This window comes from Thalassophryne amazonica, chromosome 19 (assembly GCF_902500255.1).
Source record: "Thalassophryne amazonica chromosome 19, fThaAma1.1, whole genome shotgun sequence".
Lineage (NCBI taxonomy): Eukaryota > Metazoa > Chordata > Actinopteri > Batrachoidiformes > Batrachoididae > Thalassophryne > Thalassophryne amazonica.
Window position 1 is genome coordinate 38,199,912 of NC_047121.1, and position 22,500 is coordinate 38,222,411.

The 22,500-nt window shown below is 40.2% G+C and overlaps 1 protein-coding gene across 2 annotated transcripts in view; it reads right to left on the reverse strand.

Annotated features, from left to right (window-relative positions):
• LOC117532089 (synaptosomal-associated protein 23-like) overlaps positions 1–22,500 on the reverse strand; it is a 35,546-nt gene that overhangs the window by 12,044 nt on the left and 1,002 nt on the right. For both annotated transcript variants that reach the window (XM_034195331.1, XM_034195332.1), the window contains exons 2-3: positions 7,163–7,278; positions 36–77 (exon numbers count right to left, since the gene is read on the reverse strand). In XM_034195331.1, coding sequence (XP_034051222.1) covers positions 36–56 — 21 coding nt within the window. In that variant the 5' untranslated portion in view covers positions 57–77; positions 7,163–7,278. The remainder of the gene's footprint in view (positions 1–35; positions 78–7,162; positions 7,279–22,500) is intronic.

The following is a 22,500-nucleotide window of genomic DNA, read 5'->3' on the forward strand; positions in this document are numbered from 1 at the left end:
ATTATTAAATCACAGAGCAGCTTTTTAAGTCTTACCTCGTCTGCCATCTGCAGCATCCTCCGTGTGCTCTCCAGTGACTACAGAAGAAAAAAGATGTTAGACCAAAAAAAAAAACAAAAAAAAAAAAACACACACAACAACAAATATCATTCAAACACTTTTCTTTTACAGAACCATCCTGAAACTACATGTAGATGAAAGACTGAGAACAGTAAGACATGAGGACTAATTTGTAGTTTAAATAAATATCACATGTTGAGTTTCAATTTACTGGTAACCACCAGGTCCATCCCTACCTCCCAAAAATAACCATCTACATCTGCTACAGCCAGGTGAAACATGGGCATCTCCTTAGTCTTCTCTACCCACTGTGGGACCTGTGTTCGATCACGCCCAGAGACTAGTACCACATGGCCAAGATGTTGCAACTGGTGTTACCTCTGCACATGTGATACTCCTCATCTCAGTCTCTCCAAGTAGCTGTCCATTTAACAGAAAGTCACTCCAGCAGTACCCAAAGGTCCTCCAAAGTGACCTGGCATCCAAGAAACCTAGTCGCTGCTTTATGTCACAGGTTAGCATCAAAGTCTCACAACCATATAGTAAGGCTGGAAGCACAAGGACCCTAAAGACGTGGACTTTCCTTCTTCAAGGCATCAAGAAAAAGCATCAGCATCACCTAACAACTCTGTCCAAAGACCTCAAGACACCATAAGCTCTTCCCAAGAGTCTCAAAGGCACAGAACAGACACATTAATGTCACTGCTGAGATAAGTAAATATCTCGGCAAGTTTGACCATTTCACCACATACAGATACACTTTTGATAGCCAACTCCAGGAAGTCACTGAAAGCCTAGATCAGAGGTCTTCAACTCATTCCAGAAAGGGCAGAGAGGGTGCAGGTTTTCTTTGCAACCACCCACTTCACCAGGTGATTTCACTGATTAACTGATTCCATCTTCTCAAAGTGATTTTAATCAGTGAAATCACCTGGTGGAGTGGGTGGTCTTTGGAATGAGTTGAAGAACTCTGGCCTAGAACTTTGTACTTATCCAGAACAAGAACAAACCCATACACTGTGACTCCTCACTTAGCTCATCAAGGGCTGCAATCAGAGTATCCATCTAAGATCACAAAAAGCTCCATTTTTGTGTGAAGGCTTCTTTCAATTATAATTGGCCAAATACAACTGATCAAGAACTTGTACAGAATTCTAACACAAACCTATTCATGTGTTTTTTTTTTGTTTTTTTAAATCAATGGGAGAATGTAGATTTTGTCCAGGCAGGTGAAAATCCTGGGGTCAGACCAAATTAGACTCCAATCTCTTTAAAGGAGTGATTTTTTTATTCTTCCCCATTTACTCATGTACAGTTGGAGTTCCAGAGTAACATCCCAAACGTCCCACAGTTCTCTCTGCACATGTTGAAATTCTCCAGGTATAAACAAAATTTGGGCTTAAAATAGCTTGTTTTAGACTTTTATTACATATGTAACAGAAGTCCACATCTGGAATAATAAAACAAACAAAACATGCCTACATGGTCTGTGGGAGAAAAACATGTCTCTTGTCTAAGGGGAGGCAGAGTGAGACAGGCAGCACCTCCTTTGCCTTTAAAACAACAGCAACATTGACAATTTCTTACTAAAAACTACACCCTTCAAAAGATACATGACCTCAGGGTATTGGTCTGGATGAACATTAAAGAACTTCCTAAATGATTGTCAGAGAATCATGTGATAAGTACAAACTATGTATAGCTGATAACAGAAAGGGAGAGAAGGAAATAAGGAGAGGGCAACATGAAGTACTGTTAGCCAAGTTATTTTACAGAAAGAAGCATGTTGATAACTGCAGCTGGAGATAGTCTGCAATCTGATTTATATATATTTTTTTCTGTAATACATATTTGTATCTGAATTACTCTTACCTGTACAGCTCAAAGTACAGCTATTACTATATTAACATTTTTGCTCTGTGATATATTGTCTGCAATTATGTGATTGATGCATTGACACGTCTGTTTTTAAAACTGAAGGGAGAATTACTGTTGTCATCACCCCCCCGATCCTGTCCTATCTGATGTTAAAAATCTCCAAACTCCTGTTTGTCATTCCCCTCTACAACCTCCTCACTGTGTCCATGTGTCTGAACGCTGTCTGATCAGGTGATGCAGGTAAGTGAGGTTGACATAACAGACAACGAGCTCCAACAAGGTGCTGCCAAAAAGGGTCATGCACGTACAGACACAAACAAATGATGACAGCTAAGTGGAATCCAGTCGGTTAAGGTGTGTTATGCTTTCTTGTCCCTAATAAGTCCTGCACAGACAAACATATTGCAGAAATAACTCTAGCATGTATTTCTTAAAGCCTTCATGAATGATTTATTAAAAGCAGTAAGAACGAACCAGATTTTTCCTCCCCTGTGTTTTATATTTGCTCTTAATCAACAGAGTGGTGAGCTGATGGGCAATATTTACAAGGATGACTTGAGCTCACATTTCTGATGGCTTAGTCAGAACACACCATCTGTAAGAATCAACAGTACACAATGTCTCATGCAAGGCTGCAACTAATTATAAACGGCCACTTATGTAATCAAACAAGCATCATTTAAAAAAAAAAAAGAAAAAAAAAAGAAAAAGGCAACTGAACAATCATTGGCCAAAGTCAGAAGAATAGTAAATGACAACCTAGGCCATGTCTTCACATCAGTTATCCAAAATCCAAAGATAATTAATTTATTATTCTTAAATAAATAAACTAATCATTTGCTCACAACCAAAGTTGACATCCCCCCAAACACTTGCATATTTGTTACAGTAATTAGTTCATTTTTCCTGTTGGATAGCTAAGTGATTACACAATCCAAAAACTGACTAACTCGCATACCTTCCAGATCTCAATGCAGTTACAAAATGTTTACATCTACATTTGATCATAGTAAGTAGTTATAATCACTTATTAGGAATATCTATTCAGTAGAGCAGCAACTTTACAATATTGCCATTATCCAGAACTTCATTGCTCCTTTAAAGACTAATCAAATTATTAGAGATTTGTGGTTCACTTAATGAAAACAAAACCAACAGGAAAAAAAAAAAGAATAATTTAGATTCATTATTCTGACAAGAGAGTGGATGGGGTCTACCAGAAATCTTCTCAGCCATAATTTAGATTTTACAAGGAACAAAAATACAAACTTCTTAGACCAAATTGGCACAAAATTCCTCATTTCAAATTCAAATATGTAGACATAGGAGTTATATCCGCTATTGGTCGTTCCTAGCTCAACTAACAGTTTACATTAGCTCCTTCAATTAGTAGATTTGTAGCCTCTCAAAGAAACACACAATATCAAAGCCATGTTTCATGAAATATCAGTTTTCCTGGCTGTGTAACAACTGACCAGTTCTCCACTCTTGCAAGGATCCTGGAGGGGGCTTGGAGTATGCCCATCCAATCTACATGTGATTTGTGGACTTTAAGAAGGTGTACGATTGTGTACCCTGGGAGATACTGTGGGAGGTGCTGCAGGAGTATGGAGTGAGGGTGTCCCTTCTCAGGGCCATTCAATCTCTGTACTCATAAAGCGAGAGCTGTGTTTAGGTTCTTGAGTCAGACTCGTTTCAGGTGGGGGGTGGCCTCCACCAGATTGTCATCAATGTGATATTAATGGACAAGATATTGAGGCGCAGTCGGGGGGGGGGGGGGGGGGGGGGAGTTTTCAGTTTGGTGGGCGCAGGGTCTCATCACTGCTTTTTGCAGATGATGTGGTCCTGTTGGCTTCATCATATTATTAGACGGTATTGCTTAAATTTTCATTGTTACGCAGATGATACCCAGCTTTATCTATCCATGAAGCCAGAGGATACACACCAATTAGCTAAACTGCAGGATTGTCTTACAGACATAAAGACATGGATGACCTCTAATTTCCTGCTTTTAAACTCAGATAAAACTGAAGTTATTGTACTTGGCCCCACAAATCTTAGAAGCATGGTGTCTAACCAGATCGTTACTCTGGATGGCATTTCCCTGATCTCTAGTAATACTGTGAGAAATCTTGGAGTTATTTTTGATCAGGATATGTCATTCAAAGCGCATATTAAACAAATATGTAGGACTGCCTTTTTGCATTTACGCAATATCTCTAAAATCAGAAAGGTCTTGTCTCAGAGTGATGCTGAAAAACTAATTCATGCATTTATTTCCTCTAGGCTGGACTATTGTAATTCATTATTATCAGGTTGTCCTAAAAGTTCCCTAAAAAGCCTTCAGTTGGTTCAGAATGCTGCAGCTAGAGTACTGACGGGGACTAGCAGGAGAGAGTATATCTCACCCGTGTTGGCCTCCCTTCATTGGCTTCCTGTTAATGCTAGAATAGAATTTAAAATTCTTCTTCTTACTTATAAGGTTTTGAATAATCAGGTCCCATCTTATCTTAGGGACCTCGTAGTACCATATTACCCCATTAGAGCGCTTCGCTCTCAGACTGCGGGCTTACTTGTAGTTCCTAGGGTTTGTAAGAGTAGAATGGGAGGCAGAGCCTTCAGCTTTCAGGCTCCTCTCCTGTGGAACCAGCTCCAAATTCAGATCAGGGAGACAGATACCCTCTCTACTTTTAAGATTAGGCTTAAAACTTTCCTTTTCGCTAAGGCTTATAGTTAGGGCTGGATCGGGTGACCCTGGACCATCCCTTGGTTATGTTGCTTTAGACGTAGACTGTGGGGGGGTTCCCATGATGCACTGTTTCTTTCTCTTTTTGCTCCGTATGCATCACTCTGCATTTAATCATTAGTGATCGATCTCTTTTTCCTGGTTCTTTCCCTCAGCCCCAACCAGTCTCAGCAGAAGACTGCCCCTCCCTGAGCCTGGTTCTGCTGGAGGTTTCTTCCTGTTAAAAGGGAGTTTTTCCTTCCCACTGTGGCCAAGTGCTTGCTCATAGGGGGTCGTTTTGACCGTTGGGGTTTTTCATAATTATTGTATGGCCTTGCCTTGCAATGTGGAGCGCCTTGGGGCAACTGTTTGTTGTGATTTGGCGCTATATAAGAAAAAAGTTGATTGATTGATTGATCAGCCTGTGACCTTCAGCACTCACTGTATCGTTTTGTAGCAGAGTGTGAAGCGGCTGGGATGACGATCAGCACCTCTAAATCCGAGGCCATGGTGCTCAGGAGGAAACAGATGGATTGCCTACTCTGCGTAGGGAATGAGGTCTTACCCCAAGTGAAGGAGTTCAAGTACCTCGCAGTCTTGTTCACGAGTGAAGGGACAATGGAGCATGAGATTAGCCAGAGAAGCCTCACCAAAAGGCGATGCTCTCAATCTACTGGTCAATCTTCATTCCTAATCTCACCTATGGTCATGAGGGTTGGGTCATGACCAAAAGAACTATATTGCGCATACAAAATGGATTTCCTTAGAAGGGTGGCTGGTGTCTCCCTTAAAGACAAGGTGAGAAGCTCAGCCATCTGCGAGAGGCTCGGACTAGAGGCACTGCTCTTCTCATTGAGAGGAGCCAGCTGAGGTGGTTTGAGCATCTGGTAAGGATGCTCCCTGGGTGCTCTTCCAGCCGAGAAGAGACCCTGGAGAAGACCCGGAACTAGTTGGAGAGATTATATCTCCACACTGGTCTGAGAATGCCTCGGTATCCCCCAGTCAGAGGTGGTTAATGTGGTGCAGGAAAGGCAAGTCTGGGGTCCCCTGCTGGAGCTGTTGCCCCCATGACACGATCCTGGATAAGCGGTTGAAGATGAGTGAGTGACTGAATATCAGTTTTAAAGCCCTGAAAAGGGTAGAACTGTGATCTACATAAACAAGTATGACGACTAAAGTGGCATACAACATATTTAACTGTGCTGCAGACTATTTTTAACTCAGCTGGACATTAGAAAAAGCTTCAACATGAGACAATTCCACACAAGACAGCATTTGTTAAACATAACGGCAAAACGGCTGATTTTCTCACCAAAGTGTTTCATTCATTCATTCATTGAAGTATGAGAGGTTACCCAAAGCCAGGGTGGTAAGTAGCATTAGGAAAAGGACCCTCCCATGCCCTGTCCCTTCTGGGATCTCCTAAGTGCATGAGTGAGACGTCAACCAGGCAGCAGGAGGAGGAAGGACAAAGAGAATGACAGGTTAAAGAACACAGGAAGCAAACAAACAAAACAAGAAACAGCAGAAAAAAGAAGAAGAAACACCCCTTGACCCTCCCACTCACGTGCATGCAAGCATATATACAGACACATGCTCAATTAGTGCAGTCAAGCTAAAACCCCAGCTGGAGTACATTAATATGCCTCTGTATGAATCAGATGGCTGATCTTACAATGCCCCGGAGCGCTGATTAAATAATTATCTCGATAATAAAATGCTTATATATAACAGACACATCCAAACTGTCAAACCCACAGAGGGATAAGGAAGCTATCAGACTAAATTAGGTGTAAAGCCTCACGTACTGCCTATTAGTGCCTATCTTAATAATTAGCTGTGAATGCAATGAATCTAATTACTCACCCCTTCTCTTCCAACACTATACAGCAGCAACTTCAGAAGCAGTGTGTGCGCCCATTTACTTAGGTTTATTCTTTTAAAATGAGTTTGATTTCCGCCAAATCATTTTAGCAAAAATAATTACTAAATGAGTTTGATTTCCGCCAAATCATTTTAGGCAAAAATAATTACTTCATTACAAAAACAAAACATCCATCGTTTTAACAAAATGAGATGTGTCAACAACAGTGAAATAATAACATAATTAGTAAAATATCCATCTGCACCCGAACAGCATTCAATGTTCTGATGTTTGTGTGGGTTCATTTCAATTTGCACAACAGCAGTTTCCCATCTGAAACAAATGTGTAATGATTGCTTCAGAGCCATTTGTGGGCAATTATCATCAGTGCATCAGTCATTTCATCACGAGATGAAGTGATGCTCTACTGTCTTTATTTAAGCTGGAAAAGTATGAGGTAAATGTGAAAATGGTTCTCGACTGTCCAGCCATACATATACTCGGGAGTGTTTTTCATGATTAGCTTCATTAAATAACATATACAACATAAAGTGTTTTTTGCCCAAGCTAAAGATGTAGGGTAGAGTATCTTGCTCACTAAAAGCAGTGACTGTGTTGTGTCAGTGACTCAGTACCTCATCAGTCAATTGGTTGGCCCTGATTGGCAATCTGTTCCACACTCATTTCTTCCATGTTGACGCTGTCTGGTTGGAGGTTCCTCCAGTGGCACCAAGTCCAGTTTTTCTGCGGCCTGAAAGAGAAGTAAGGTTCCTTCAGCACAATAAGCACAAACAAATTATTTAAAACCATTACTCTGTGAATCACACTTTTTTTTTTGTTTGCATTTTAAAATTGTTATTGAGACAGTGTAAGTAATCGGTTCTGCTAAGATATGTTGCCATTTCAATATCTTTTTTTCCCGATTCTGTAGCCTAAATAAGACGGAACCAAAGAACAATAACTAGATAGGCATTCAGAGTGCATCTTGCAAATATAAAATAAGACAGAAAATCTATAACTTTATAATACAGTGATTTTAAAAGGGAAACCCAGGTCAAAATTGCCTTACATGTTTCAATAAGATGTAAAGGATTAACACTGCAAGTGTTCACTGTGTCAAGTTTTCCTGCTCAGAAAGACTAAGAAAAGTATGTGCCATTCTGCTTCATTTTTGACCGTTAAAAAGGCTAAACTGCAGCATGCATCGTCTATCATTTTTTAAAAAGCAGCAGATCAGTCAGTAACTGCCACAGAAACAAGCCGAGTGTACATGGGCTGTTTCACAGTCAGAGTACAAAGTATGTGTCACTAGCACAAAAAGAGAAAAAAAAATTTCTAATTGCTTACTTTGGTCAAGTTATTCATCCATATGTAACTGCTGACTAGGATACTTAAATGTCCAAGGTTTTAGACCTGTCAGATGTTTGCATGTGAGCTCACAGATATGATCTGCTACAACTTTCCGGACTAGACCTTTTTGACGAAGATTGTTGTGTAAATTATATGAAGTAACATTACTGCAATCTACCCATTTATTATATGGCTGCAACGCTACGTGCGTTCCGATTGGCTAATTTTGGTCCAATATTTTCCCATATGTGACCGGTTACCATGACAACTGGTCCAAAATGTGTATCCCATTCATTACAAACCAGAAAGCTAAAAACACGATTAGAAAAACCAAGTCAGACATGAGCATACTCCATAAATATCTAAACAGCATCAGAAAAAACACAGATTGAAAGCTTACCAGCTAACAACCGGACCATCTGTTAGCAAGTTTTTCATGGAAGTTAAGTGAACAGGTCTGAATACGAGCCTAAAACCATCAGACCAACCCAAATACCAACCCAAACCAAATAATAAATTAATTATTAACCTTGCTTGCTTGGTCTGTAGGGGATTATCAGACCTCTGTTTTTTTGCACCTCGTTAACACTCGTCCGTACTTACACCTCAGTCTGATATTTTCCCATACAGACCTTGCACTCAGTTAATAAACCTTTAAAATACTAAATTAAAAACAGTTGATGTAAGTATGTACTCAAGAGTATACAACTGCTATTGTGTTTCTGCATTCTCAAATAGTGGTGGACTATAGGCATTTCTGGAGAGGACAGTTTTTGACAGTTACACAACAATATTAAAGACATTTGAGAGAATTAGGTACACATCCTTTTGTGGCATCACAGATAGTGATTACCTCTTTCAAAAAAAAAAAAAAACCCAAAAAATTCACACAACACTGATGCAAGAAAAAAAAAAAACAACAAAAAAAAAAACACCCATAAAGGCTCACTGTTTGGAAAAATATATGCAAAAGCCTTTAATAACATGTCAATAACTTAACACATGGGCTTATACTGTTTTCTAACCATGTGCCTTTGTAATTTTTTTTTAGATCAAATAATTTAGAGATGTCCTGATCAAGTGTTTGCCCCATTCCAAGTTAATGAACCCTCTGGAGTAGTCCGGCACGTCTCCACGTCAAAGTTACAACACCGAATTGAGCGGATGTAACATCCAGTCCACAGTCTTAGGCTCAGTTTGAATGTGTGCTGAAAGTGTGAACTTCAAACTATATACCAGTTTTTAAATTCTGTTGATAGGCCTTGAATTATGTTAAATTGTTATGACTTGAATTATGATAAATTTTTACACCATGCTTTTTCCTGAATGCAATGGTTATTTTGGTGCGCATTTTGTAGAAGCGTGCAGGAAATGGAGACTTCCACTTCCTTGACTTCTGCTTCATCATTGGTGGAAAAATGCACAACTTAAACCAATCAAAGTCACCAACCCATGTGGGTTGGTTGCCAAGGAGACTCTGATCAAAACACCACCAAAGGGAGACCAAAGTGCCAACACTGCCTCCAGGTGGACAACAGGAGGCGTGACAGTGTATACGCCAAGACAAATACAGTATAATAAAGTCAATCTAGTTTATATGCTTAACAACTCAACAGCTCTGCAAAGAAATAAGAAAACCTACCTGCAATCCAAGCTGCTCCTTAATGAATTTTTGAACAAGCAAACAATTTTTTATATAGCTCTTTTCAATCCCGCTTAATGCAGCATTGCAGTAGTATCCACTTCAAAGAAAGGGGTGTGTGATGATTATTGGTGGTGGACTGATACACTACTTTCATGGTACACCTATCACAATTCAATACAGATCATGATACATAATTAAATCGCTCTTCCCACTAATTATGTAGGAAGTAATCTGTGCTTAATGCTTAACTTAAAACAAACAAGTTACTCTGGAGCACAAATTGTAATCCTTGATGCTATTTGGTTCCTATTTGTATGATTCATAAAACCCTTGATTCTTCAGCAAGAGGTCATTGTTTCTTCCATGTAGTAATTGACTTTCTATAGTATCAAAAGACTGATTTAAAATAAAGGGTGGGTACTATCACCCTATACAACAGGGGAACTGCATACCCACCATATTGAATTTTGGTCACACAGGGGATAGTGGGAAATATGGGCCTGCTGCAGACGCACAGACACACTCAAAAAGCAAACAAAAGGCTCAGAATGGGGATTACTTATGTCCCTGGATGCTTTAATAATCATCATCTCAAGGATAAACGTGAACTTCTGTTTTACCTAAGAATGCAACGCTCAGAAACAAGTGGATTCACAATATTGGAAGGGCTGGAAATAAGTAAAAGTTTAGTAAGTTCACATCGACATCAACCCACTGAGTCTGCAGCAGCCAGAAAACTTACATGTTAGACACACCAATTTTTTTTTCCACTCAAACTACTTCCATCAAAACTACCAATATACAGTGCATCCAGAGAGTATTCACAGTGCTTCCTTTTTCCACATTTATGTTCAATGCTTATTCCAAAACAGAGTAAATTCATTTCCCCCCCTCAAAATTCTACACACAACACCCCATAATGACAACATGAAAAGGTTTTTTTTTCTTTTTGCAAAATTCGTTAAGAATAAAAAAACAAATCACACGTCCATAAGTGTTCACACCCTTAGCTTAACACATTTAACACACTTTATTGATGCACCTTTGGCAGCAATTACAGCCTCAAGTCTTCTCGAATATGATGGCCACAAGCTTGGGGCACCTATCTTTGGGCAGTTTTGCCCAATCGTCTTTGAAGCATCTCTCAATCTCCATTAGGTAGGATGGGGAGCGTCGGTGCAAAGCTATTTTTAGATCTCTCCAGAGATATTCAATCAGATTCGGGTCAGGACCACTCAAGCACATTCACAGAGTTGTCGCCACTCCTGTGATATACTGGCTGTGTGCTTGGCGTCATTGTCCTGCTGAAAGATGAAGTGTCACCCGAGTCTGAGGACAAGACCGCTTTGGAGCAGGTTTTCATCCAGGATGTGTCTGTACATTGCTGCATTCATCTTTCCCTCAATCCTGACTAGTCTCCCAGGTCCTGCCTCTGAAAAACATCCCCAAAACATGATGGTGCTACCAACACACTTCACTGCAGTGATGGTGCCTGGTTTCCTCCAAACATGATGCCTGGCATTCATGCCAAGGAGTTCAATCTTTGTCTCTTTAGACCAGAGAATTTTGTTTCTCGTGGACTGAGAGTCCTTCAGGTGCCTTTTGAAAAAGTCCAGGTGGGCTGCCATGTGGCTTTTGCTAAGGAGTGGCTTCCGTCTGGCCACTCTACCATACAGGCCTGATTGGTGGATTGCTGTAGAGATGGTTGTCCTTCTGAAGGTTCTCCTCTCTCCAGAGGAATGCTGGAGCTCTGATAGAGTGACCATCGGGTTCTTGGTCACCTCCCTGACTATGGCCTGTCTCCCCCGATCACTCAGTTTAGACAGGCAGCCAGCTCTAGGATGAGTCCTGGTGGATCTGAACGTCTTCCATTTACGGATGATGGAGGCCATTGTGCTCACTGGGACCTTTAAAGCAGCAGAAATGTTTCAGTACCCTTCCCCAGATTTGTGCCTTGAGACAATCCTGTCTGAGGTCTACAGACAATTCCTTTGACTTAATGCTTGGTTTGGTGCTCTGACATGCACAGTCAAACACGTGACCTTATATGCAGACAGGTGTGTGCTTTTCCAAATCATGTCCAATCAACTGAATTTACCCCAGGTGGACTCCAATTAAGCTGTAGAAACATCTCAAGGATGATCGGTGAAACAGGATGCACCCGATCTCAATTATGCGCTTTATGTCAAAGGGTGTGAATACTTATGTACAAGTGGTTCCTTAGTTTTTTTTAGTTTTAATACTTTTGCAAAAAATCTCAAAAACTTTCACAGTGTCATTATGGGGTATTGTGTGTAGAATTTTGTAGAAAAAAATTAATTTCATCCATTTTGAAATAAGGCTGTAACATAAAATGTGGAAAAAAGTTAAGTGCTGTGAATAATTTCTGGATGCAATCAACCCCACCACCCACGAGGTAACATAGCGCTATCAGATCCTTTTTCTTGCCATTTAAACTTGCAATTCTGCACTTTCACCATCTTTTAGTGCTACTACTGTTGCTTGCCTTGAATGGTGAGTTAACAGCTCCAGGTACGTCTTCTGCATCTCTGTGTTTACATCCATGGACGGTGGCTGTAGGCATACAGACTAACCCATGATGCACTGCGCAAGGGCTACTTCCAGGCATGTGCAGTGACACATGCACTCCCCTGTTCATGATATGATTATCATGATACAAAATGTTTCAACCCCAATTATGGTGTTTTAATTCTAACCAAAAGGATAAGACTGAAAAGGTAAGAATATACACTCCTGTGTCGTTTGTGGCAGCAATTTGCAAACCTCCAATAAATCTACAAAAGAAGAAAAGGCAGAGTTGAGTCGACTGAAAATTGACTGTTTTGCATATTTGAATTGAAGCAAAGCGTGAGTTTGTTTTTGAAATGTGCTGTCATGCATTGAATAGAGTCACGGGTATCGGCGACATCAATCTGTTACTTCAGAATAGCCACAGACAAATTGGAGTGATTCCTGTTTAATAATGCAAATTCTGATCACTACAATATGCTTTGATTGGAACCCGATACCAATCTGAGTTTGCACTGGGAGATCTTTATTAATAAACATATAAATTATGTAATCGTGTTACTATCTATTACTAATTATGTAATCATGTTACTATCTAACTTCCTTCTGCTAAGACAAAACTAACCATAAGTCACTGCTGTAGGCCAGCACTTTTGAAAGTTGTCTTAGTAATGTAAAACAGATTTAGTGTGAGGATATACAATATGTTCACTCTACCAAATGGTGAAGGAGACAAAGCAAAACCCAAACAAATCACTCTTTTCCTGTCCATGATGGATTGTTATGACTCGGGAATACAGCTGGCTTGTTGATAGAGGATACAATAATTTCAGCAATGAGGCTGAACTATGTGTATTCATGAGTCTACAGCAGTTACTTGATGCTGTAAAGGTTGACTGCAGTGTAAACAGATTGCACAGCTGTGGTCAGAAGTTAACACACATCATGAATGTTATGGCAACACCTGACTTTCAATGATTTCTTTGAAACATTCTCTTTCTCTAACAAAATGAATGGACAATATAAAGCTAATGTTTGGGGTGTGACAACAACATGTTAATATTTTAATTTATGGTAAATATTCTGAAATCAACACATGGCCTTAAATATACATACAGCAAAGCTGCAATGTGAATGATCCTTAGGAAATTTCATGGTTACTAGATGCTTGTGGTAACAGCTAACCTTCTGGCAGACGTTTGTCCACTCTCCTTGGTAGAATTTAATTACATTTGTTGGTTTCATGGTGAAGACCTGACTTAAGCACATGGTTAACATGGTTGAGGTCAGGACTTTGGGGACACCATTCCAAAATCAGCTTTGATGTGTTTGGAGTCATTGTCCATTTGGAACAATGAACTGTGTCCAACAGTGTTTCAACAAGATAGCTGATGGTTTTGGACAGATGGAAGGCTTTGCTGATGAATTCTGAAGCAGTCCTACTGCATTATTCCATCTACTTTGTGCAATGCACTAGTTCTACTGGCTGCACCCCCCCGAACAAGATGCTACCACTACCACACTTCAGTTTGTACAGTGTTCTTGGGATCAACTGTTTCACCATTACTATTCCAAACATACATCTGGCCATTGCACCAAAATAACTGAATTTGGAGAAGGAATTTCTTTCTTGGATGGTACACACACAGTTCACAAAATATAAGACACTTGAATGAAGAGTATGCAGTATGACATTAGATTCTGAACCATTAAAAATCACACGCTCTTGCCTTCAGAAAGACAGCTGTGAGTTATTTTACAGTGCACATTCTGTATCAGTTGTAGTTCTTTCGCACAATGTTGAATATCTTCCCCTCTTCCTTTGCAGTCACATCCCAATGTGCAACAAAGTGCAATATACCTCACATTTCCTATTTAAGCCCCAATCACACTGTGATGGATCAACAAAACACATAGGGAAAGGAACTGATTCTATAGATTTGTGTCCACAGAAGTCCTTTTCCCATTTACAAAATGCGATCCTTTTCAGCTAATGTATGCCAAGTTTGAAAGAAAGCTTTCTGCATGTTCAAAACTTTCAGCAGAAATAGGATGGACAGGAAGCGCAGCTTTATGTCTGGAAGAAATAGACAGCGCAATCTCTCTGTGTCGCTTTCGCCCTCTCTGCATCTCACTCTCGTTCTCTCTCCCTATCTCTCTGCGCGTTTCTTTTCCCCGTCTGCGTGTCTCTGTTACTCTCAGCAAGGAAACGCAGTGGTGCTGTTCGAGTGACGAATCATGATGTCATGCTTTCAGACCACCAAACTCTGCTCAAATGCAGTTTATTTGTCTGTAAACTGGGAAAATTCTTCTGCTCAACCTCAATACATCAGTCTCCTGTGGAGCTGGGGTGCTAATGGACAGATAGCATTTCATTTCCACAGAGTTCAGTGCTGAGCAGAAATAGTTTCCCGGTTCACAGACATATATGCTGCATTTGAGCAGAGTTTGGGGGTCAGCATGACATCATGTTTCCACAGCTACACCACGTATAAGAGAGAGAGAGAGAGAGAGAGAGAGCGCTGTCTATTTCTTCAAGACGTAGCTGCGTTTACTGTGTCCGTCCTTTCTCTGCTTGTCCTGAACTTGTGACCAATCAGAATGCCAGAATGAATTGTTGGACAGTTGCAGGAAAAATAAATGACATACAGATGACAAAAGGTCAATAAAATGTGTAAACAGTGGCAAAGTTCTTCATCTGATCTCTGTTCAAATTTTGAACACACACAAAACCGTATCAGCTGACAGGTGCACATTTTGTGGATGCGAAAATTACTTTTGTCGGACAAAAACAAACGAAGGTTTTGAATCAGTTTCTCATACGTTTCCTTTAGTTGCCAGAGTGTGATTTGGACTTAAGTAAGGGGTGTGACTCACAACACACAGGAGGCTGTCCCGTAAAAACAAAATGACAAGGAATATGGAACTGGTTTGGTTTTTCCAAAACCAACATGTTGGAAAAAGCACTTTTGTTGTGATTTGACATTGAATTAGTAAATATTGCAAAGATTGGGCTCACACATTAGGTGGTAATTAACCACTTGAAATGAAAGAAGACATAACTGTGTGGCAACAGCCAAACAGTGCAGGGACCCCATGTAAATGCATCAGTTACAGCCAAGAGGATACAAGGCCCAAACAAAAAAAGGAGGAAAAATAAAAAAAAGCTGGTAGTTCAGAGCAGCACTCTGTGTGACAGGACAAAAAAGTGCTGGAAAGCAGCAACTGATGCAGTTACACTTTACCTGGTGAATGCTAAGATTCCCATAATAAAAATCTTAGAAAATGAGGGTTTCAAACATTTCAAAAGACTACCGGTACTCAAAATAGTTTGGAGTGTAACAATTTATTTCAGTCACGACTGGAAGATGTGCGGTGTGTGTCTTGAAATAACATCCTCCCAAGGGAATGAAAGAAGGACCACAGATTGTGGGATAAAAAGACAATAGAGAAATGATCACAATAGACCATACTGGAAATAAATATACTCGAGAGGTTTACTGAAATGTGTTAAATAACGCCGTCAAGAAAACCCATAACAAATATACAAATTCTATTGAATGATCAAACCTTAAGTACACAGATACTTTATCGTTATTGTAACAACTACAACAAAAAGTAATGTGCAAACCTCCCTCCCTGGCTCAAACAGCCCGTCATACACCATCACTTTACAGATATGTGGTTTGATTGCACTGTCGATGTGTCATACAGTGGCTTGCAAAAGTATTCAGCCCCTTGGTATTTCATGCATTTTAATTTGTTTATGGCATTTCAGATACAAAAAGTAAATCAGGTTTCTCGATATAAAAATTTAAAAAATGATCTTCCTTAGAGTCAAACTAAAAGTAAATCTCTACAAGTTGATATAAATGTAAAGCCAAGATAATGGGTTGCATAAGTAATCAGCCCCTTTGGTATAATACCTGTAAATGAGTTTAATTGCCAGTTTTCTTCAGACAAGTCAGGGATGGATACATGAACATTTCCAAGTCACTAAATATGTCTTGAACTTTATTTACATCCGTTATGAAGAAATACAAACAATGTGGCACTCTATGGTAAATTTGTGTAGAGTAGATGGTTCTCAAAAACTGACTGTGCAAGAAGAAGAGTGAGGAAAAGCACCAAGACATGCAGACAACCCAGAAGATGTTACAGACTTCTGTTGCTGTGATTGGAGAAATTGTGCATAGTGCCTGTTTTGCATTTTGCAAAAAGTACTTTATATCCGAATACTCAATTAATCACCAGAATAATCGATAGAATACTCGATTACTAAAATAATATAGCTGCAGCCCTAATCGGAACCTGACACCGATATATGGGCCCCATTTCTAACAGAAACGCACATACCCGCACTAATTCAGATGTCAGCATTAGAAAACAATCACAGAATTGATGTCATTTGCAGCGACAGGCTGCAGGTTGATGATGTGAGCTTCAAAAGTTAACTTTTTGTGAGGTTATAAATTAATTCCTTTTTGAAATATCACGTTTGAAGGAGTCGCCTCTCTGCAGTGAAATAATCCATCAAGCTGTCTGTTATTCCTCACTGGTAAACACAAAACAGCTAGCGGCACCCCATGTGTACGGACATGCATGACTTGAATTTGGACGCGTGTGTGTGATGAGTTCGGGACGTCAGGCTACGTCCGTGCACCCTGTGCCTTCGCCAGTAAAACAATTTCTCCGTGGTGCCTTATCCCCACACAGAAACACGCACACAAGCACCAGCGCTTGTTCAGATGTCAGAACAGTCACAGAATCCAGACTGGAAAGTTTGTTGTGCACAATGAAGTTTTTCCCCGAGCAGTCTTCCCCACAAAATCCACATTTGCACAAGAGCTAGATAAAATAAAAAAAAATCTGCACAAATTGACATGACCTCAAACATATGCCGTCTGTACCTGCGCATCGTAAGTCTCTCTGAAAATCCAGGGGCAGATCCAGCATTCTGTAAGGGGGGGGGGGGGATGCATTTGTGAATGAATATTTAGGTACCATTTCCTGCATATTTCCCCATAAAATGCAACCACAGGGAAAAGATACTTTATAACCTGCTTTTTTTTTTTTTTTCCGAGGCCAAAATATGGCCATTGGGCATTGTTATGGCCTTGTGTCCATCTGTTAGTCTGTTCTCAGCATAAATCCAGTCCCATAGGGCACTGAAGTCTGGTTTGAGGGCAGGCGCTAAAGGAGTAAATCATGACACAAGTGACGTAATTTCTCTACTTCTGGGGAAAAAAACATGGCAGTTTTTGGGTCAATTACATGCAAACAAAGTGAAAATGCAAAGAAAAACTGATGATGCAGTGAGAAATTGGACATGTGTTGGGGTTTGTTCATGACCCAGAGCACGAACATGTCGTGGCGGTTTTGCAGGCAAGAGAATGCAGCTACTCTGGTTAGCTGTGTAGACTAACACTTACCGACACGACATCTATTTGCTTCGTCTTCCCTTCTCTACTGGGAACCGAAAAAAAAAAAACCCTCACTTTTTGCAACTGCTTCGGTGATTGCAGCCGAAAACAAAACATTACACCATTTTTCCATGTGAAGTTATGCTGTGTATATATTGAACAACGGGACCGGTGGTCCCCATAAGTGGTCAAATCCTGCGATATCACGCAAGGTTCAAACAAGACTGCAGTGCCCTATTACTGCCAGGGTCTTCAAATTTATAGGCAAAATTTCTGCCCCTTATGCGAACTAGTCATGAACACTGTGCAGCATTCTTGGGACATAGAACTTGGACAAGTTCAAAGATGGCTATCCTTGACCTCTTGTAAGAGGTCAAAGGGCCACACTCTGCTTCCTATTTTTTATGCTGTTACGGCCGACAGCATGAACCATGCTAATCCATTTTTTTCTGGAAACGTCCCTCCTCCAGCCACATTTTCTGAGATAAATATGCACACCTGTAAGGTTCTTCATATTACCATAATATCTTTGCCTCTTCAGCAACAACAACAAGCAGTTTACTTTAAAGGTTTTAGATTGTCCCATACTATTACAATGTATCTGTTTAGCCTTGAGCTCTAACTCAATACTGGACCAAGTAAAATAATTTTTGTCCCGAGTAAAAACATAAACCCTAAAACATCGCAAAATAATGGCCAGCTGAAAAATCAGAGGGCCCCTTTAAGTGAGATTAAAGACAGACAGACCGGCCAGTTAACTAAACACACAAAGCCCACATTTCTTTTAAAGACAACAGCTTCTAGAAATCAGGCAGTATTCCGGAAACAGTCCCCATCTTTCCCTTTTCCTCTGGAGTTCAAAAACCATTTACCTGTTACGAAATAACTCTTAAACTCAAAGTTTCCTTTCAAAACAGGAGCAGCTAAACATCCTCAAAGAAAATAGAACAAAACATGGAACATATCGGCCAACTGGGTGGATAGTTCAGAAGATTTAATGCTGCTGACACTTTAAAATAAACAAATAAATAAAAAATCCCAGACCAAAATGAAATTTACAAGATTTCGCATGCGGAAGAGAGAATTGAAGACATGCAGTGAAAGGCAATACTTTTTTAAAATGACTAATACATGTGCGTTTTGAAATGCAAATTACTGACCTTTAATATAATATTTATGTATTTTTATGTGACCGGTCTCATGAATATGCAGGTAAGGGTGCTTGATCAGCCCATATAGTAAAACTGTGATATTAATGCTGCGTTTCAAACAACTCCTGAACTTGACAAATTCACCTCAAAGTACAGCGGAAGAACAACACTGCTGGAACAAGTTTCCCTGAGAGAGTCTTCCCAACAGATGAATAAAGTTTTGTCAAATATATAACTGGACACCAGGGATGGATGATACAGACTTAAAACTACACCACAATATTACACGGTATAAATTATATAAATGAAAATATGGAAGGAGGCCAAAAGTAACATCAACAACTGAAAAACTTTATGTTGTCAAGGAAAAACAGTACCTCAGAAAAGCAACGAGGAAACTAATGAAGTATTCTGAAGCATATGTGACAGCGCAACCTTTAACAGATTACGCCAAGGAGGAAGAAATAAACCAAAACTGGCATACACCTTGCTGTAAGGAAACTGTTGACAGACTCAAAAGCTGACATGATGAAAACTGAAATAATCCCTCATGAAACTATATTTGAAAAATAACGATGTGGAAATAATATGGACATTTAAATGACTTCGCTCACATATAGGTTGATACATTGAAATATGTGCAGCAGTTGAAAACTGAGCCCGAACAATTTTCACCAAGGTGTATGTAACCTTAAATCTGCAGCTATATCCATCAACCAACTACGAGTAAACCAAGGGCCATGAGTCTAAGTCTACTGCTGTTCATCATTCGGTGCCCCAGTCATGAATGACTTCTGGTCTCTGTCAATCCAGTGGTAAGCAAAGCTGTCCACGTATCATTAGTGCAACAACACAGAAGCTCAGTAACACTTGAACAGCCATAAACCCAGGACATCACTGCACATCCGCATGCATGCGGACAGAGAAACTTTTAAAGCCCTTTATTGCATCCAGAAAGTATTCACAGAGCGTCACTATTTTTAAAAACACATTTTGTCATGTTACAGCCTTAGTCCAAAATAGATGACATTTTTTTTTCCCACAAAATTCTCCACACAACACCCTATAATGACAATGTGAAAAACAATTTTTTGAGATTTTTGCAAATTTGTTAAAAATGAAAAACTAAAATCACATGTACACAAGTATTCACAGCCTTTGCCTTGAAGCTCAAAATTGAGCTCAGGTGCATGTTGTTTCCTCTGATCATTCTCCAGAAGTTCTACAGCTTAAGTGGAGTTTACCTGGGGTAAATTCAGTTGATTGGATATGATATGGAAAGGCACATGCCTGTCTACATATAAGGTCCCACAGTTGACAGTAAATGTCAGAGCACAAACTAAGCATGAAGTCAAAGGAATTGTCTACAGACCTCTGCGACAGGATTGTCTTGAGGCACATATGTATATATATCGAGGGAAGGGTAGAGAAACATTTCTGCTGCTTTGAAGGTCCCAATGAGCACAGTGACCTCTATTATGCGTAAATGGAAGAAGTTCGGATCCACCAGAGAGAAGATCCTTCCAGAAGGACAACCATCTTGGCAGCAATCCACCAATCAGGCTTGTATGCTAGAATGGCCAAAAGGAAGCCACTCCTTAGTTAAAGGCACATGGTAGCCCATCTGGAGTTTGCCAGAAGGCACCTGAAGGACTCTCAGACCATGAGAAACAAATTTCTCTGGTCTGATGAGACAAAGATTGAACTCTTTGGTGTGAATGTCAGGTGTCCTGTTTGGAGGAAACCAGGCACCATCTCTACAGTGAAGCATGGTGGTGGCAGCATCATGCTGTGGGGATGTTTTTTCAGCAACAGGAACTGGGAGACTAGTCAGGATTGAGGAAAAATTGAATGCAGCAATGTACAGAGACATCCTGGATAAAAACCTGCTCCAGAGCATGCTTGACCTCAGACTGGGGTGACGAATCAACTTTCAGCAAGACAATGACTAAGCACACAGCCAAGATGTCAACGGAGTGGCGTCAGGACAACTCTGTGAAGGTCCTTGAGTGGTCCAGCCAGAGTCCAGACTTTCTGTGGTACAGCAAACTGCACTGTTGGTACTTGGTAAAGTACTTTTGGAGAGTACTTTAAGCTGCGCTCTGCAGCTCTCACAGCTGCCCTTACACAATGCTCTGACTCAAGAAATGCTGAAGTCGGTGAATGACAATCTCTTTTTTTAAAAAAGATGTACATGTGAAGGTGAAAGGTGGCGACCAGGGAGTCGCTACATCCAACGCTACAAAAATCAACTGTCATATCGGCCCCTGTCATACTGTCATACCCCCCCCCCCCCCACTTATTCTATTCTGCCTCCCCCATTACTATAAAACACAGATGGGCCCTCCCTGCACTAAAAGGTGCTGTACATCTGTACTCCAATTACCTGTCTTTGCACTGTCCCATTCCATTACGGCTTATTTAACAGTGAATATAGTTTTATCTGTTTGACCCTTTTTATTTCTTACAGAAGTGTTTTTCTCTTGCAGTCTATGCACCAATAACACCAGATCAGATCACCAGTGCAAACTTACTTGGCAATAAATTGGATTCTGGTGCCAATAATCTGTCAACCCATAAAGTGCACCCACTTTTTCTTCAAAGTTTAAGTCTAGAAACTGTGCTAAAGCATGTCCACACAGAGGAGACTGGGCCTTATGTGGCCCACGGGGCAAAAGTTTGTAACACTCATTCATGCGCTGTAGAAAAGCAGACTTACAGACGACAAGTTGGCTTCATCAGTGCTGATTCTGGCGTGAAACGAGTTATTGAGGAGTCTTAAAAAGCACGAATGGTGTGTTTCATGAAAGAAAGTGTACAGTACAAATACAGAGGTGGAAGTGAAGTCCTCTGACTAATGTCGGACTGTTTATTAAGATTACTACTAGTCAAAATTTGTAGAGTACATGTCAGATTCTGACGTCTGACACCTTCTACTGAAATCTCTGAATGCACAGATATGGACCACAGCGGAAGCTTTGAATGTCACACTGGTATCAGGTGACCGCAGGTAAGAAATAAACAAAAACAAAAAACCCCCCCACATACATAAAAAAACAAATCTCTCTCTCTCACTCACCACACACACACACACACACACACACACACACACACACACACACACACACACACACACACACACACTATTTAGTGTGCTGTCAAATCACTATAAAATACCATTTACCACACTGAAGATCATCTGTGTGAGAAAATACCTGAACCAAAAAAATGATGATGGACATCCAAATTAATTTGTCAGTATTTTTCACTGCCTTTATTAAAATATTTCTTGCTTGATAGAGGTTGTCGTTAGCATGGCAGCCCACCAATCTTATCATACTGCAGGTGAAACACTGGTATTTCACTACTTATTTAAGATATATTCTGTTAGACATTAGAAATCTTCCAAACAGAGTAGATTGTGTGACATGCCAAGCATATGAGGTGCAAGTAAGCAAACATCTGTGGACCTGGATATTGACCTCTTTGCTATGACACAAAATAAAGAGTTAGTTACAAGGTGCACAATGGTACATGGAAAGTATAATGTGCATTTGTTGTTTCCTGGCGCAATATCCTCCAGTAAGAATTTCACACTGAAATACCGTTTAGTCCACAATTAACAGGACACATGGTACCCTCCGAGAGAACATACAATTAAAAAAAGACCAGTAAACAGATCATGTCATGCCCAGTCATGTTTGCTGTTTCTTCACCAGCACCAACAGCTTCTCTCATGCTTGGCTCAGAAGGGAGGTTGTTGGTGCATTTCCTGTTCTTCTACTCAAACCAGTTCCTCCACCTCAGGACTCACATCCTGACATTGTCATTGTGGTACTTTATCGCCTTCTTGATCATTTTCACAATCAAAAATT